At 41.8% G+C, this 18483-nt stretch overlaps 2 protein-coding genes across 5 annotated transcripts; one reads left to right on the top strand and one right to left on the bottom strand.

The window, feature by feature from the left end:
• Positions 1-3203: 3203 nt before the first annotated feature.
• LOC119720557 (swi5-dependent recombination DNA repair protein 1 homolog) lies at positions 3204-6057 on the bottom strand. Of its 4 annotated transcripts, none has more exons than XM_038190268.1 (3): positions 6002-6057; positions 4732-4896; positions 3204-3588 (listed from the first exon to the last, which is right to left on the bottom strand). In XM_038190268.1, exons 2-3 carry the CDS (start codon positions 4837-4839, stop codon positions 3409-3411), a joined length of 288 nt encoding a protein of 95 aa, XP_038046196.1. In that variant the 5' UTR covers positions 4840-4896; positions 6002-6057; the 3' UTR covers positions 3204-3408. The 4 variants fall into 4 exon arrangements, with proteins under 4 accessions (XP_038046196.1, XP_038046198.1, XP_038046197.1 ...); XM_038190270.1 differs by having other exon boundaries at positions 5984-6053; XM_038190269.1 differs by lacking the exon at positions 6002-6057 and adding an exon at positions 5885-5985.
• Positions 6058-6262: 205 nt separating this feature from the next.
• LOC119720556 (mitoferrin-1-like) lies at positions 6263-17896 on the top strand. Its single transcript, XM_038190267.1, has 4 exons — positions 6263-6704; positions 12471-12690; positions 15037-15093; positions 16851-17896. The coding sequence occupies exons 1-4, from the start codon at positions 6393-6395 to the stop codon at positions 17363-17365; spliced, it is 1104 nt and encodes a 367-aa protein (XP_038046195.1). The 5' UTR covers positions 6263-6392; the 3' UTR covers positions 17366-17896.
• Positions 17897-18483: the final 587 nt, after the last annotated feature.

The raw sequence follows: 18483 nt of genomic DNA, 5'->3' as shown, positions 1-18483 counted from the left end.
TGAAGACTAAAATATGAAATGTTTCGTTGATTTTGGTGGCGATTCTTCAGAAACCATGAGAAAACGTCGCGCGACACTATTCTGCCGACTGCAGTTGACCCAAAAGAAACCAACACTGGCCAATAAAAACATCAGATTTGCCTCAAAACGGCCTCCAAGTTACTAGATTCGCCACCTGAGGTACAAGGAGAGATCGAGATTAATTGAGAAAAAAAAGTTTCACTTTCCATCCGACTCGTAAGCAAACTTTAGTACCTCGATTTTAATCACCGATCTCTCCTTGTACCTCAGGTGGCGTATCTAGTAATTTGGAGGCTGTTTTGAGGTAAATTTCATATTTAAGTCTTCGTTGTTCTGTATGAAGTCGATTATTAGCTTCATGTATGTCTGCTGCATCGTATGAGGTATGAATTATGGAATCTGGGCTAGGATAATATAGGGAAAATGGACCGTTTTTGTAATGCACTGGGGATACAGTTCGGGATTTCGGGATTCTTACGACCCGGTTCTTGTAACGTAGTTGTGACTCCAGCTCTAATGCCATCCGCCCCCCCCCCCCTTCGACTTTTTCCGCGATAGCCTAAAAAAAAAAAAAAATTCTGCGACCCGAGCTGTTATTACTTTTTAGCCTGGAGCCTTGCGCATCTTTTGATACCAAAAACATAAAAATCGGACCACGGGTAGTAGTCGCGCAGCGAAAATTAGTCCGGCGCTACGCGCCATGAAAACTGAATTTCCCCTTATACGTGTACACAGAGCAGAATTAATATTCGTGCCTATGAATAATAAATTGGCCATAATTCCAAAACCCTTTGACCTATAGTCATGAAATTTCTTGGCTATGTTCATGATAAGTTGTTCTATGCATGTACCAAGTTTCATAATTTGTCGTCACTCGATGGCCGAGATCTTAGGGGGGGAGGGGCGGAATTCCCCTCCCCCTGGCCCTTTTAGGGTTAAAAACTATCCATTATTTCAGTGCTTTCCGCTGAACTATGTAAATCAACAGATATTACGTTTGCGTCAATGACTGAAAATGGCCCTTTCTTCACTCGCGTACACGCATTTAAGATGTGTTTTCGACTGCTTGTGAGCATGAGCATGATAATATTATACGACTTTTAACTTCGGAATAATAACGCAACTGAAATGCATGGCAACTGAAATGCATGGTAACCGAATCTACAAAATGCAATCTTTCATGCACGCAATCAATTAAACAACGAAGACAAAGCAAGCCAACAGCCCACAACTGAACAATGTATTCAACTGATTCAGACTGGACGTTCAACGTGAATCTATTCGTGCATGTGGCCTGCACTACAGTAGGCCAGATTTAGCCCATTCATTTCGTAAGTCTAATTCACAAGACTGAGATAAGTTAGTGAAAGAGCGAGTCAGGCACAGTACAGTTGCAAGAGAACAGGCCGCCCTCTGGGACGCACCAATAAAAGACTTAATTCCACACAACAAAACTAATGGATTATGAAAAGAACATTGTACAATGTACATGTACATCCTGTCTTTAGACATGGGGCCGACAGAATTTCGCGCGTGCCAAAATAGAAATGAAAAAAAAAATACAGGCACTTCTGCAATTCTGCTGGTACGGTGCATGCTCACCCTTTATTCGATACGACTTATTCATCCCGAGAGAAAAATGGTCAGATCATGATTTGCGCATGCGCGCTCACTTTTTGAATATCCAACTGTCTGGCTTTCGCTCGTACCCCCCGCCCTGCAAACAGGACGCTGGGATACTCTGATGAATTCACGCTCTGATTGGTTGGCTTTGGCGAGACCGTTGACCTGCGCGTCATCACGGTCATGACTCTGCAAGGTTTGAAACGGCCATTAAGACTGATTCATTACTCTTTTATTCCAGTTAAGAGATGTTTTTTTCTCGTTGAAAATCGTAATAATGTAGGAAATTCTGAAAAACTTATCTGTGTTGTAAATTTACAATTCCCGTCACTTGCTCAAGCTCCGTTTCGAATCACGAACGGTCGGATTGCATTATTCGACGCTCAAAATTTTGTCCACATTGTCCGCAATGAAACAGAAATTACATCCGGTATGGAACGGGTGCATTTCTGTGCGACGTTTTCGGATAGCATTTGCGCACATTGTCTAACTGCGGTCTTGAACAGTTGCAGCAAAATGCTTTATACATAGGTCATAGACCACTTCCTTCACGAGATTCTGTGAAGCTCATCAGCGTATCCAAGCGTCCTGTTTGCAGGGCGGGGGGTGCGAGCGAACGTCTGGTGGCTTTGTCTTTCAGTGCCCGATATTACCGCGTGATCCGCTAGCATTAATGACGTCATCACCCTAAGGCAAACTATCGATGCAGGACAAAAAAACCCGCAACACACTAGTCCGTAGCTGTTTAGGAAAGCAGACCAGTAAATAAACTTCCATAGACCCCAATGGTAAATGCTTCCACATCAGAAATTCGGGAAAAATACTCACAACTCTCCAAGGTGTTCGAGACACACATCAAATTAAAGCTTATTTCATGATCATCATCTTTCATTTTCTTTTCAATTTTCGGGGGGTCAACTGATGACTTTTAGGAGAAATTTCCATCCGAAGATGATCACCCCTGAAAATAGTCTGGAATCCCATTGCCATTTTGAAAAACGATGCCTACTGGGTGTTGGCTCCACGTATTTTCTTACGGTTTTTCATATTCAAGGCTTGCGTACTACCCATACGGTGCACGGCGCTATACGATCTTTGCTATACAATATTATTATGTCGACCCAACCTCTTTCCCAGTGCTTACTTTATTTCCAACCTCGTTTCCAATAGTGAGCCATGGATAGGAAACATTCTTCCTGTATCCTGATTCGATACCGCAATTGGCTAGAACATGTAGAAATGGATTTATATCGTGTACTTCGTGTGGGCAACCCGAGTTAACCTGAGCTAATCGAACGCAGCCCATGCATGATGACCATCCACTAACCATGTCTGCTGCCACCAAGCGTCTGGCAAGCTTTTTTCTTTACAATAATAACTAAACTGGACGTCTTCCGTAGTCAGATGTATATTAGGCCAATGGAATATACGCCATCGTTTCATCACGCGTTTCAAATTAAAGTCTGTGGCATTTGGAACTGGAAATTAACCAAACTGGATATGATACGAACTACGTAAAGTCCTTCTACAATAACAGTCATCTGAAGTACATGCTTTTGAGTCTACTTTTGCGCATTAATTTTGTACGGAATAATACGAACAACTTATACGGGCAGCCCATGCTCGCGATATATATCCTTTCAGATGTTATGCAAACTGTCTTTATATTAAGCCAATGACAGGCTTCTCGGGTTAAAACATGGTCGAGCGAACTGAGTTTATTCGCTGGTGGTACTCGAGGGCGGAAACCATCTCAGCTTATGTTTATAGGAACGAGTCCGTCTCCACATCGAATTGCACAAGTTCGGGATTGACCTTCCAGTCCGAAATCAGCTTCCCCATTGGCGGCCTGGGCTCTGACGTCATGTGGTGCAGCTCTTCCAGGGCCGTCTGGCAGGCAGTGCGCCATTTGTCGATCAGGTCTTGCAGTTCCGATAAGTCGTTCTGGAATGAGGACACATGAATGGCGAGAAAGTCACCGTCAGCTATTGTGCTTTTAACTATCATCGTGACGTGCAGTTGTACTTATATTAAAGGGACATTACGGCCTGGAATGCGCCCAAAATGCGTTTCAAACTAAATTATATTAACTGGATAGAACATTTAAAAGAAGGACATAAAATGTTCGCACAAGCATCCTTTAAAAACTGGGCGTTTTGTGTTATTCCTGCGAGAACCATGCGAGAACGAAATTCGGGGTTACAATTTTGACTCCGAAAAATCGAGCCGCTGACTATAGTATTACTAGTTGTGAATCCAGCCGCACGGTATCGCATTCTGCGGACGTGTATTGACATTTTTTGTGTTGGTGCTGTGTGTATTCGATATTCACACTTGCAGAACGTGAACTATACATTGAATAGATACGACTTGAAAATACGTATACAGTCGAACACCTTTATAACAAGGTCCTTAATTGGGACTTTACAAATTACCTTGTTATCAGGTACCTTGTATTAACAGTATTGGAAAACACAAGGGGGGGGGAAGAAAAACAAAGACTTGGGACCTAAAAGTTTGCTGTTATAAGCGTGACGTTGTATTAACAGTGCTCTTCTTATCAGTATGTTCGACAGTATGTGTATGCCAAAAAATGTCCGTCGCGTCCAATGTTAACAACCGGTTTTTTTCGTTTTTTTTCTTCTCGAGAACGGTAAGACATTAGGTATGTTTCCATTCAACCAGACCTTTGAAATAAGATAGGTAAACAATCCAAAACATGACATTTTCGTAAACCAATGTCTTGATTACGAAGGATGCAGACAAGGATAGATCAACTCACAACAGCTAGGAACTAAAACTGTGTTTTTGTTTCAGATGTATAGGCCTATAGGCCTACAACAAATATATGCCTATGTTGTAAATATGAAGTTTGTTGCATGCGAGCCTCCATTAACATTTTTGTGATATTAATGGTGGACACATTAATAGGAGCGCGCTATATTTACTTTGGGGAAACTCCTTACCTATTTCTGTGGCCTCAACCCAATTTACGTAAACCAAATAGCGCCCTCCTATATTGTGTGTGCCACCGCGAACGAAATGCTTTAAGCTGGTAAAACCACATGTAGGCTAATTTTGACTCACCTTTGTTCGGTACATTTTGACCATTTTCAGCTTTCGGAGTCTCTCCATGTCAGCCGCGACCTGTCTCAGTAACTCCTCTCGCCGCAACTTCAGTGCTGCGATGTCCATTTTATTGCCATCAGTTTTTCTCAGATTTTGTTTTAAATTTCATATCGTACTGCAATACTGCAACAAAGTAAATGTACCAAGTTATTAATGGCGTGTCAATGTCATATCCCTCGAAAAAAAAATCCATCCCAATATAGGCAATACATGTACTACGGAAGACGGATAGCCACTCAATGAGTGTGAATACATTTTTTTGGTGCGTGTGAAAATATTTTTTTTTGTACAGCGGCCGCCACTTATTATGTTGCGGCCGCCAGATAATAAGTGGCGGCCGCCACATAAGTCGTCATAATTAGTGGCGGCCGCTGTACACAAAAAATATATTCACACTTTTTTATGTGGCGGCCGCCACTTATTATCTGGCGGCCGCCACATAAAAAAGTGTGAATTTTTTTTTTTGTACGTGTGAAAATATTTTTTTGTACAGCGGCCGCCATTTATTATGACGACTAATGTGGCGGCCGCCACTTATTATCTGGCGGCCGCCACATAAAAAAGTGTGAATATATTTTTTTTGTACGTGTAAAAATATTTTTTTTTGTACAGCGGCCGCCACTTATTATGACGACTTATGTGGCGGCCGCCACTTTAAGTGGCGGCCGCTGTACAAAAAAAAATATTTTCACACGCACCAAAAAAATAAATTCACACTCATTGAGTGGCACTATCCGTCTTCCGTACGATACGCCCTTTATAATGCCTATGCCTATGAAACCAGTTACGCTTTGATATTAATTGACAGTGGACGCCGGAAAATTTCGTTCGTCCACTTTTAATTTTGCATGACGAGTGCCACACACACCTTTTTAACAAGAATTGTAAGCGCTAAGCAGTGTGCTTTATAGAACTGCGTGCATGCCACAGTAAGCTGCATGCACAGTTTTGCAAACTTTTGCGTTTCCCGCGGTTAGGCTGCATAATGCATACAGCATGATTTTGTAATAATTGTGTTCGTGACCTGTGACCTTTATCTGCGCCACTCTCGCGCGCGAGCTAGCTCAGGCTGTACTCAGTACATCGTGCATGTGGTTTGTACAGTTCTTACACTTGCTTGTCAAGTGCTCAGTCATGCATGGGCAAAAAAATGCACTTCGCTTGATGAAAATGCTAAAACAATCTTTAACTCAATGATGAGATAATATACTCGTCTGAAGCTACGAACCATGATGGTGCAGTTTCCTGACGTCAGAAAATGCTGTGCTGTATCAGACGAAACCATTAAATATAAAAGGGGGAGTCAAGATGTAATGATTATGTAAAATTAGAATGAAAGTAAATAAATTGGTGAACAAAAGCAAGTTATCACTGTAGATATGCATTTTATCACAAATAATGTTATATTGGAGTTCGCACACCTAAACCAAAGGAATTGTTTTCCGAAGTTGATCTATTGTAAATTGTCAACCAAAACGTGTACCCCCACAGTAACATCGACTGGCCCAAAGTAGTCACGTGACAGGCACACTGGTTGCGAGACAAGATGGCAGCCTTGGCTGAGAGAAACGTGGAGTGGAGCTTCACTGTTTTGGAAGCCTAATTATTTCCACGAAATAATGCTGACACCACGGAACATCCAGCCTCCTAGAATCCCCGATAGTCTGCCGAAAATCCCAGACTATGATTTTGGCGCCGCTCGCCGGCGCGTCATGGACAAAGACAGTGAAGAACACAATGCTAATCAGCACCACAACAGCGCCGGTATCGCAACCAATCTGCTCGAGTTGGCAGCGGCAACCATTTCGGAAGAGCTCGAGTACGAGTACGAGGGCCTGCCGGAAACCACCACGCTAACCACTCACCTGATGGCCGGTGCGATAGCCGGGATCATGGAGCATTGTGTTATGTATCCAGTGGATAGTGTTAAAGTGAGTGCTTTGAAATGCCGCTGGAAGTGTGGATGTGGAAAGGGGAGGAGCAAATGGATTTTGCAAAGTTTATCATTTGTGGGAGTTAAATTGCAGTATCCACTCAGCTCCGTTCAGAGAGTACCCCTTCACTGGCAAAGAAAGTACAGTCGGGGGTGACCGAACGATGCCATCTTGCCTTACTGCAATATTTTGCTGCAAAGCGTGGCACGCCACTGCGTGTACATAGTACAACAAGTACCCTGGTCTACATGCGTCGCACACAAGAAATGGTGCGCGCGTCAACCAGCGAAATGTTGCGCAATCGGTAACACATCCATGAACGGGTGCAAGCCTGACCTTACTATTCCCCAATGTGACGACCTCTATAAATTGATCCGTTTCATCTGAAGTGGGGACAACGACCGAAAAAACTAGAGTTGAGTCATGGAGCGGCCGCTGTATATTTGTACCCCAAGAGTATGCCCAGTACTTCATGACATACTCACGTTCAGTCCGCTTGGTTGAATCGATCCCGATGGTGCAAAAAAATTATGAAAACAGTCCCATTTCCGTACCGAAGCTACAGTTTTTAGTTTTAACGTGCACGCGAAGCGTGAAGTCACGCCAACAACGCTTCGCGTGCACGTTAAAATGTTGAAACTCAAACTGTAGTTTTGGTACGGAATTGGGACTGTTTTCATCATTTTTTTGCACCATCGGGATCGATTCAACCCTTACACTAAGCGGACTGAATGTGAGTATGCATAGTCTTGGGGTAAAATATACAGCAGCTGCTCCAAACTCAACTTTAGTTTTTTTTCGGTCGTTGATTGTATATTAAGGATAGAGTATACAGCATGGTTAGCGTTGATATGCCTATCTGTGGATATTGTGTAGCAAGACCCATAGTTCTAGGGGTAGAGTCAGGGAACCAGACTACAAGAACAGCATTTTTTTTCTTGGTTTCTCCAGCATCTATGAACATAGCCCGACTGCGTCTGGCCGTACAGTACTATCGCAAGCTCTGTAGTACGGCCAGACGCCCGATGCTTCCACAGAGACTGAATTTTGTTGGCCTCCGATGTAGCGATTTTGCTACATCTTTCGATCGCGATTATCTTTTCATCCAGGACACAAATTTCCAAAGTTAAGGTTCGTAGTCGTAGAGCAACTCATACCTTTTCGAAAAAACGTTGTTTGGTCTCAATATTTTCATCCATCTGGCCACAAGACGAATTTCAGTCATCAGATTCCACAAATATCGTCCCCCATGCGATCCCCCATGCGATTTCAAAATGGCGGCCGCGCTGTAATGTATGCAATATGCAGGCACGCCCGCACAAACTCATGAATATGCATAAACAGTCTTTGACGTATGACCCCGTGTTTTTGGACGTGCGTGCGGCGGGGCCGTACGTCCAAAAACACGAGGTCATACGTCACAGACTGTTATGCATATTCATAAGTTTGTGCGGGCGTGCCTGCATATTGCATACATTACAGCGCGACCGCCATTTTGAAATCGCATGGGGGATCGCATGGGGGACGATATTTGTGGAATCTGATGACTGAAATTCGTCTTGTGGCCAGATGGATGAAAATATTGAGACCAAACAACGTTTTTTCGAAAAGGTATGAGTTGCTCTACGACTACGAACCTTAACTTTGGAAATTTGTGTCCTGGATGAAAAGATAATCGCGATCGAAAGATGTAGCAAAATCGCTACATCGGCAGCCAACAAAATTCAGTCTCTGTGGAAGCATCGGGCGTCTGGCCGTACTACAGAGCTTGCGATAGTACTGTACGGCCAGACGCAGTCGGGCTACTATGAACACAGAACTTTAAATAGGTCGGTGTAACAACGTTTGCTATAAAATACTAACCCTCAAATCCATCCATTTCTGCAATTTCCAAGGACTCGGCCCTTATAAGTATCGCCGATGAAGTTGCATTCTTGGTCTATCCTGCTTGAGAGAAAGGCCTATTCTGGACCAGACTGGGACCTTAAGTGTTTGAAACGATGCAAAAGAAGATCAGGCCAACTTTACTCGCTCTTTAGCCAGCAAAATTCTCCAAAACTGTCAGTGTCATTGTGGGAAAGAAAAGGTCCTCAGTATTTCACCAACCAAGTTTGAAGCTTCAATTACATTTTTAAAAGGAGACTTTTCTTCAATATTTGGCAGTGGCTTGCACATGAGAGGGAAGTCAAATGATTTCAAAATGAGGCTAAAGACTAGACTTCTACATGTCCATCCATGGTCCAACTGTTTGACAAGACTGACTTCTTCATTCATTGTCATTAGTCAGGTGCCTGACTATGGAGAAATGTGTAGAAATAGTGACCTAGTACCCGACATCCTAGATATTTCTTTTGGCACAGTCAGCTGACAGTTGATTGATGCAGTACTGAAGAGTTGTTGGACTGGTTGTTTCAGATGCCAGTCTATTTTCTTGTAATTGCATGTTTTCAATACCTTAAGTTTTGGGACTCTCATACACAGTATTGAGAGTCCCAAATTTTCGGACTAATTCTGGACCAAATATACTAAAATTACTAGTCTCTGATGCTCATTAACCATATGGCTATTTATCGTGTTACGTCAGATTACCATTGTCGTGTATTTTGGTTGGAAAAAAAGCTTAAATGTGAGGGTATGTGCTTATCCACCCAAAGCAGTGGCATTGAACTGCATGCTGGCATGGATTTTCAGAGGACAAAATAATGATCAGTCATTTTCCGACCGTTTTGTCTGTAAAAATTGATGTGCTCTGTCGAGATCTTTACTGATACCGGTAACTACATGTATCTACATGTACATGTAATTTTATGCTCTGCATGTGGTTGTGATTGTTCACAATTTTTATGGTCCAGTCATGGTCCAATTTGTCATGGTCAATGAAAACCCTGAAGTTGATCAAACTCTATATTTAACAGCTTTGTAATTTGCCTACTACAAAGTGACACCATTTTGACTTTAAAACTTTTTTTTTAGGGGGGGGGGGAGAAGGTGTCTGAGCTAGGTTGCAAGGCCAAACATGAAATAGCTACATGTAGCACGGCACAAGAACGTTAGATGGTGCATACTGGTACATAGAGTGCATACTATGCCTGAATATTTGCAGTGAAACACGTATTCAACTTTGCAGGATGTGCATGTATATATCCCTCCTATCCTATTGTATATTTGTTTGTTCTGAACCAGTCATTGGCAAAATGTGCCTCAAAATACTGCCTAGTCATGGAACAGTGCATGTATTATGTAAGTTAGCTACGGTAACAATGGCTGGCTTAGTTGTTGCCTCAGGGTGTTTTACGAATGTTTGAACACTGTGCTTGATTTATGGGATTTCCAATTCATAGTTGCCATCTATGGAATTTGATCTAGCATCTTTTGTCATATGTGCCAAGTTTTTTGTTTTTCTTACCAATACTCCATTGGAATTGCTTAAAGCTATAGTCCATCACTTGCAGCTATCCGAAATGTAACTGGCGTAATTATTGTTGGAAAACATACATGTACTTGGTTGAAAGATAATAAGGGGACTATGCTCCCTGTGAAATTATTTCTTTCTGGTAAGCTGTCATCTTGAAGTAATCAACGAAAGAAGGCCTTTCCAATGGTGCTTCTTAAGACGCACCGTAGAAAATTTATATTAGTAGTTCGTTTTGTTTTTCGGCGAAGTGCGCGCAAGCATTGGCACGAGGCACACGCATGCGCGGTTGCTATAATTCGTCGGATCATTGCGCGACATCGCGTAGCTGCAATGGGCCAGTGAGAACGTGTCTCAGTCGCTGAATTCAGGCCCAATTCCAAAACATGATTCAGCAACTTTTGATTTGAAATTGAGATCCTAGAATGCTGTTTTTCTCGGAATATACAGCTGAAGCTGAGCTGAAACTTTATCAGGTTAGATGTTCAGTACCCTTCTTTAGATTTTGAGCACTTTTGTTGCTTCAAATGAACACAATGCACAAATTACAAATGATGGACTATATCTTTAAGAGATTTCCCTGAATCCTGAAAAATCAAATTCTAAATCCATTAAAATGTTGAAACCAATCTCTAGATTTGCATGGAAATTGTACATGTACATGTACAGTAGAGCAATAACATACATTGTACATGTGAACATGGTTTCATAGTGTTAGTTTCCTGCACATGACAATATGTGGCAGGGTTTTGTATTAATTTTGTGGACTGCTGTTTTCTTTCCAAATCTGTTGTGCTGGGTAAGGGTTCAACTTAAAGTAAACGTTTCCAAGTGTTTGCCTTGACTATGTCTGTTTGTACAGTACCGATCGATAAGATATCAATTTGTGAGCTCTCTGTGGGCTTTTGCATGGCCTGTGGCTTGTTATGCGAAAAGTATCGGCCACGCCTGTTTCATTCAGGAAAATGAAAACAGATAATCGCATGACTGAAAGATAAAGTTGTATAACCTTGAATGATAACACTCACACAACACGTTGATAGTGTAAGCTTTTGAATGAACTTTGTTCCGTAGATTGTTCTGTGGACTTGGCTGGTCTAGGTATTGAAACCAAGTTCTCAAACAATTGAAAATGAAAAGAATCATTTGGTGAACTTCAATCCCTTGCAGAAAAAAAATGTAAATCTGTTAAAGCGTTAGTGATTTATTTCTTGTTGGGAATCTGTCATGTACTGATGTAGTTGACCCAGGTTTTGCTTTTTTGGGGGGTGGGGGTGGGGCTGCTAGTCCCCTGTTGTCATAACACCTCAAGACACTGTTTGTGCCCTGTTAGAATATAGAAAGAAAAAGTGACAAATTGGAAAGTTGAACTTTTGGGGATTAAACCTGCCAGAACACGTGTACCGGGTTACTGTACGGTTCTTGGTTCTTGGTTGGTTCATCTCCTAAATACTTTGCGTGGGAGTTTATACAGGAGACCAGAAACACCGGGGTAAACCCCTTCTCTTAACGATAAGTGTCACTGGGCTCTGTTACGTGCATTGGATTACACAACACACGGGACCTACGGCTTTACGTCCCATCCGAAGGACAAAGCAATAATGGTTGAGTGCCTTGCTCAAGGGCACAAGTGTCCACCCGGCAGGCCACGTCACTGTTGCCTCTGAAACACCTGAGCATGAGTCCGGTGTTCTTAACCGCTAGGCCATGACACTCCACCTGCTAAGCGGGTTCATACTCTGGAGGTTCATACTCTGCTACTGTCAATTTCTTTGTTCAACTTTCTCATTATTTCTTATTATTATTTATAGACAAATCTGGTTGCAGCCATTTTCTGTGGCGGCACCAGGCTCACGCGAGTCACACTCGGGGCGTACTCATACCCTCTGGGCTCCTTAGACCAAGAGGAGTACAAAAATGGGCGTGCCCCTCATCTTTTTCGCTCGTACCCCCCGCCCTGCAAACAGGACACTGGTCAGGGCTGACGTCATTTGAGCTCTCATTGGATAGATTTGCGTGACCTGTGACGTAGAACGCGTCACACAAACTAGCTTCCGGTGCCCATCATGCGTAGCGCGCGCTAGCTGCATGCGAAGGTCAATCTGCACTTCCTTCACAAGATTCTGTGAAGCTCATCAGCCCTTACCAGCGCCCTGTTTGCAGGGCGGGGGGTACGAGCGAACTCATCTTTAAGAAAGCGTGCAGCATGCGCGTGAGCGTGACAACACCTCCGTAAAGTCTTCTAATTCTGGTCGCAGGATTCCATTATGCACCTAGTCGATTTTCCTTTTCATTTGAAGAAGTAAATAAAATAATTACTACAAATATTTTTCCTTTGTTTTGCCCAACAGACGAGAATGCAAACTATACGACCGTCACCAAACGGCAGGTATAAGAACGTTTTTAGCGGCCTGGCCACCATCGTGCGCAACGAGGGGCCGTTTGGTGTGGTCCGAGGGCTCAACGCGGTGGCCCTTGGGGCGGGGCCGGCCCACGCTTTGTACTTCGCCTGCTACGAGAAGATGAAGCACATGCTGAGCACCCGACCCGGACAGAATCCACTCGCCAACGGTATGTTCATTGGGAGCAGGAAGCAAGTTTTATTTTATTTGTGCTTGGCCTTCCAATTTCTCAGAGGCCAGGGGCCGATTCCTCAAAACTCATCTCCTCTGAGATGAGTCCCCACTCTGCGATCGATCTTAGCTAAGACGCGTCCTAAGACCGATTTCACTAAACCCATCTTAAGCAAGACGCATCGAAACTACCAATTTGATGGCTGTTTCGTGTTTGTTTTTACCGCTTGAAGAAACAGTCGTTGAAAAGAAACATGCAAAACCAATTTCGCGCGCGTGTGCATAAACACGAAGTTTCGTCAGAAGATGTATTCACTGAATAAATTTCACACGCAAGGTAGTTCTACACAAGATACGATAGAGTCATTCTTGCTCCCCGTTTTCATCACTCTATTTTAAAAAGTCGACTAGGTGTTGGCGTATAATTTAATTTTTTAAATAAGCTATTTTTATTAAAAGTACCCATATATCAGAAATCTTTTCAAATCTATTTCTAGGCCAGCACTCATCTTTAACGGCAATGATTTCCAGAAGATATACATGTACAACTTAACGCACGCATTATTGAGATAAGACGACCATCAGACCCATCTTAAGTTAAGATGAGTTCAGCCATGTTGCTAAGGAAGTTAGGACGTGTTGAGCACCCTAAGACAAGTGGCGAGACAAGACGACTTACCTTTCCTAAGATGCGTCTTAGCGTTTCGTGAAATTGGCACAGAAGCATCAAAGGCCATAACTACTCGTCTGTACAGTAGCTTCTGTGTCCGGTACTGTCCACCATTATGAACCCTAAAATATCAGAAATCTTGTTTGAAAAAAAAATCACACTTTAATACCCAATTTTTTTGAGCAGTTGTTTTTGAAATTATACCACAAAATTAATTTCGATGTCAAGCAGTTAACATTCTCCAGCGTGTCCAGAGCACCGTGTGCCCTTCAAAAAATATTTACTGTCAGTTTTACATACATGTCCTCATGTTTTTCAAACTATTTTGTTTGGTGATATATTTTCCGGTTATATTTTGTAACACAACTAGTCTGTCATCTTGTTCCACACAGCAGTGACCTACTTTTGAAGTGACAGGTTTTGGTACTTTGAAAGCAAAATTTGGTCAGTGTACTTAACAGGCATGCCACTTTTCCTCGGATCTGCTGATTTCCTCGTTTTTTTTTACTTCTCGTGAATGCCATTACAAATTGAAAAAGAGTGTACAAAATATTGTGTGGTTTGGAAGTTCCTCGTTTTTTTTCTTCTAAATTACCAGTTGCATGCCTGACTATTTAACCTGATGAGCATCTCAGTCAAAATTCCAGGTTGATTCCAGGTTGTTGCCTCAGTGATGTCTGATTTCTCCGAAAAAGTGCCTAGCCAGGTACTTTTCAAGATTGGGAATAATTGATACAGTAGTAAGATATCTACCGCTACTTGTACAATAAAATTAGCCCCCCGGATTATGGGATCGGGTACCGTAACCAACTTTACAAATAACTTTTCAGACAATGAAAAAGAAGGGTTTTGAATGTCATTTGTTGGGAATTTTCAAAATGAACACCAGGGCCCAATTTCATAGAGCTGCTTAAGCAGAAAATTTGCTTGAGCACGAAAAAACATTGCTTAGTAAAATTAGGTTACCGGCCAAAACTTCATGTGATGTATATTGCTTGTGACTGGTATTTAGCTGTTGTTTACTTAGCATAACAATCGCATGGAGTTTTGGCCGGTAACCTGATTTTATTAAGCAAGACGTTTTTGTGCTTAAGCAAATTTTTCCTTTGTTTTATTTTAAGTTCTGGTAGGAGCTTTTACATGTCACTTAGTGTTCGGTCTGTCTGTCTGTCGGTCGGGCGGGCTGTCTGTCTGTCTGTCCCCGAAAATTGACCAAAAGTATGGTGTTCCATATGTGCCATCGGCGTTTCTGGCAGGGATCATTTTGATTGATTTCATGCCAGACTTTCATGCAAGACTTCTTGCAACACGGCCAGAGCTTATTGTGCACTTGCGCTGTACAACATCTTCCTCGAACAAGGTGGACGCCATTTTGTGTAGTGGTTGAATGGAATCCAGATTGAGGAAATGTCCCCTAAAGGTGGGCGGGGTGTGATCTTTAAGCTCGGGCAGGAGCTTCTACATGTTACTTGGTGGTTGGTCGGATGGTCTGTCTTTCTGTCTGTCTGTCTGACCTGAAAATTGACCAAAAGTATGGTGTTCCATATGTGCCATCGGCGTCACATTTTTCGCCAGAGCTTATTGTGCACTCGCACTTGTTTTTAAATTTCTTGTGGGGTTGGATTTAATTCCTGGAATGTGGGGATACTGTGTTGATTTCTGTCTGTCTTTCAGCTTGTGCGGGGAGCCTGGCGACACTGCTACACGACGCTGCCATGAATCCAGTAGAAGGTAGGTCATGTCTCAGCCAAATAGGTATCAGGAATTGTTTGTCTGGCCATTTTAAAAACAAAACTACCAAATTAGTATGAAAATACGTAAGTGAATTATAGTTTCAAGCGTCCTGTGAAATCATGACAACTGGTGTGCTGTCATTTTCAAGAAAAGTGGGATTTTTGTATCAATTTCCATTTTCCAACGATTCACCAATTTAATTCACCAAACTTGGTCAGTTAGTTGAATTGTACATGTACATGTAGAACTTTTCACGAAAATGGGTTTGAATGCCTTCCTTCAAGTTATGTAAAACTTCAAAATGGAGATTGGGTTTACATATATGTGTACATGTACATGTACATAGTGACTTGTCTCATGTATGTACACGTGCACAAAAATTGAATCCTTTTTCAAAAACAAATTTGGTGGCAAAATAAAATGATATTTTTGTCTTCAGTGCATGGACACTACATGTACTTAGTATGAATTATACTTACAAATGTAGGCCAAAAAACATAATAGTTCTGCTTCCGGTTTCCCTACCTACATGTACCCTATTCTGACAGCCCCTACCATTTTTTTTTATGGGCAGAATGAGAAAAAAAACACCCCAAACCATCAAATTCTAAGTTTTACCCTTGACTACACGCAGACGCCTCCATATGATTGTACCCAAAAAAAATTGGCCCAAAAAAAAAATAAAATTCCCTACCTACCTACCCTATTTTAGAATGCCATGTAATCAGAAGCAGAACTATTATTTTTTCTTGGCCTTAAAATTTTTACAGGTGTGGGAGTGTTTAAATACAGTGAGCGTGTTCATTTCAATACCATTTGGTTTGCACATTAAAATAAACTGTGCAGTTAGTTTGTGACTGCGGAATAACATTGCCCATACTACATGTACATTTGGCCAAAATTATAAATACATGTTTAATACTTAACACTTCAATCACAGACCTTCACTACCGGTACTGTATTTATTCATTTAGTATCGCGTCTGGTCCATTTAATGACCTGTAACATATGGTCACATATGCTTGCCTAACTACACTACATGCGTACCTATAGGATGTGAAGGGCATTAACAAGTGATAAAATATCGACAGTTGATTGATAGTTTTCAATAAAATTTGCATTTTATTAAAAGTGCCGCCATAGTGCCCACAATTCCAAGCCAGGTATCTAATCTAATCTTTTTCCGAATGCATACTATCCAGAAATAATTCCGTCTGACGGATTTTGCCCCGCTCATGAGTAATTAAAGATGTGTGCATTTGAGTGAAACAAAAATGCACCCTGTATTTTGTTTGGTCATCCAAAACTTATTTATTATACTCCATACATTGAGATTGATGTGCATATCAAAAGATATTCATCTAGGAGCTGGATTCATAACTTGACACTTTATGAAAATTCTCTATATTTGCTTATGTGCTGTTGAAAAGCTAAACAATTAGCAATTCCATTTGAATACTAAATTTTATTTTGCAATGACAGCCTTTATTGCTCAGGCAGTATGTGTTAAATCAAAACCTGTATCAAAATAATGACATTCTAATTGACTAATGTTTTGTTTTTATGTTTTTCCTCCTTTGCAATGACCATCCCTGTGCTGTTGTCATGGAAACGCCTGATGGTTGATTACCCGTTGATCCATTATCTGCTGCGCCACCTGCGATCCAACGTGGCCGCCACCGACATCGCTAATTTGGAATGGTCAACATCTCTTGCTGAAAAAAAACCACCCATGTTTTGGGATCTGTCATAAGTGATCAAGCAACGCATGCAAATGTTCAAAAGCCCCTACAAGAACGTGACTGAGTGCGTTCGGACCATAGTCAGGACAGAGGGCATGCATGCATTCTACCGCAGCTACACCACGCAGCTGACCATGAACATACCCTTCCAGAGCATTCACTTCGTCACCTACGAGCTCGGGCAGGAGACGCTCAACCCAGCGCGGGAGTACAACCCGACCAGTCACATGGTCTCGGGGGGTGTGGCTGGAGCCGTGGCGGCCGCCGTCACGACCCCGCTGGACGTCTGCAAGACCTTACTCAACACGCAGGAGAAAGGAGTGCTGAACTGCGGCGGCAAGCACAGGACAGAAATCAAAGGCATGGTCAATGCCTTCCGGACGGTCTACCGCATGAACGGGGTCAGGGGTTACTTCAAGGGCCTCCACGCCCGCGTCATCTTTCAGGTGCCCGCCACGGCCTTATCTTGGTCCGTCTACGAGTTCTTCAAATACTTCATCACCATGTCGAGGGCACAATCATCATGATCTCTTCACCGATCAGATGCTATTTGAAACGCACACAAAAAGGCGCACAAATTAGATTTTCCAGAAAATATTGGGTAAACACCTGAAAAGAACGTTTTTTATATAATTCTATTAAATTAGGTGAAAATATATTGAAAATTTAAATGTAGAACTGACAAGTAGGCTTATTAGGAGCTTCTGACAATGTAGAGTATTTCCCAGGTTGAGTACTTTGTGTACAGCAGTATTTTCTGAACACCATACTTTTTTTTCTATGAGCAGAGGACTTTGAATTGAAAAAAACAATTTTGCAGTTGGAACGGAAGTTAGTGAGAGATGAAGATTGTGTAACAGATATTTGTCATATTTTGTTGTTTTGGGGAACGAATCTGATTGGAAAGCATCATTGACTGATTCAAACACTGCCAATAAGAAAAACAACAATCAGGGTGACCTTAAGGTCATGGCAAAATTCTGCTAAATGTGCTTCAAAAATCTGTCAGATTTATCAAAAATCTTGCAAATTCCCCAGAATTACTCAAAATACACTATAAACACTTAAAATCACATACAGATTTGTAGTATTGCCTTAATTAGGGTTCAAATTACATTATAAACAATCTTTAGTCGCTTAAAGATGTTATGAAATTACTGCGTAAATTTCAGGCAAAACGCGGTTGTGTCACAACGAAGTCCGGTTCCCAGTGAACCTCAGCACCTAGACCTGCCAACCTGTCCCCATTATGCAAGGGTTTGTTTGAACAGACTGAAGCTTTTTTAAACAAATTACCATGTTTTTCAAATTTGCTATGGTTTTCTATCAAATAACCATTTTTGCAGAATTCTGCCAGAAATCTGCCCCCAAAAATTCATTCTGTCAAATTTTCTGTCAAACTCATTTTTTTTTACAAAAAATCTGTCAAAGTTAGCCGAAAATCAGCTTAAACGGTCACCCTGACAACAATTGAAACTCGGCATTCAAAGAGTCAATAATGTGAGCATTTGGGAAAAAAAATACTGCACTTTATTGGGACAAAGTCTATGATGGCAAAATAAAGTCTGTATAATTTCACAGCTGCGGCTTTGCTAGAACAATCAAAAGCACGGCTTATGTTTGCATCTGTCTATATTAATTAATA

This window comes from Patiria miniata, unplaced genomic scaffold (genome assembly GCF_015706575.1).
Source record: "Patiria miniata isolate m_02_andy unplaced genomic scaffold, ASM1570657v1 HiC_scaffold_9, whole genome shotgun sequence".
Taxonomy (NCBI): Eukaryota; Metazoa; Echinodermata; class Asteroidea; order Valvatida; family Asterinidae; genus Patiria; species Patiria miniata.
The sequence above is the reverse complement of the archived record's forward strand: the minus strand, read 5'-3'. Positions and strand labels throughout refer to the sequence as shown.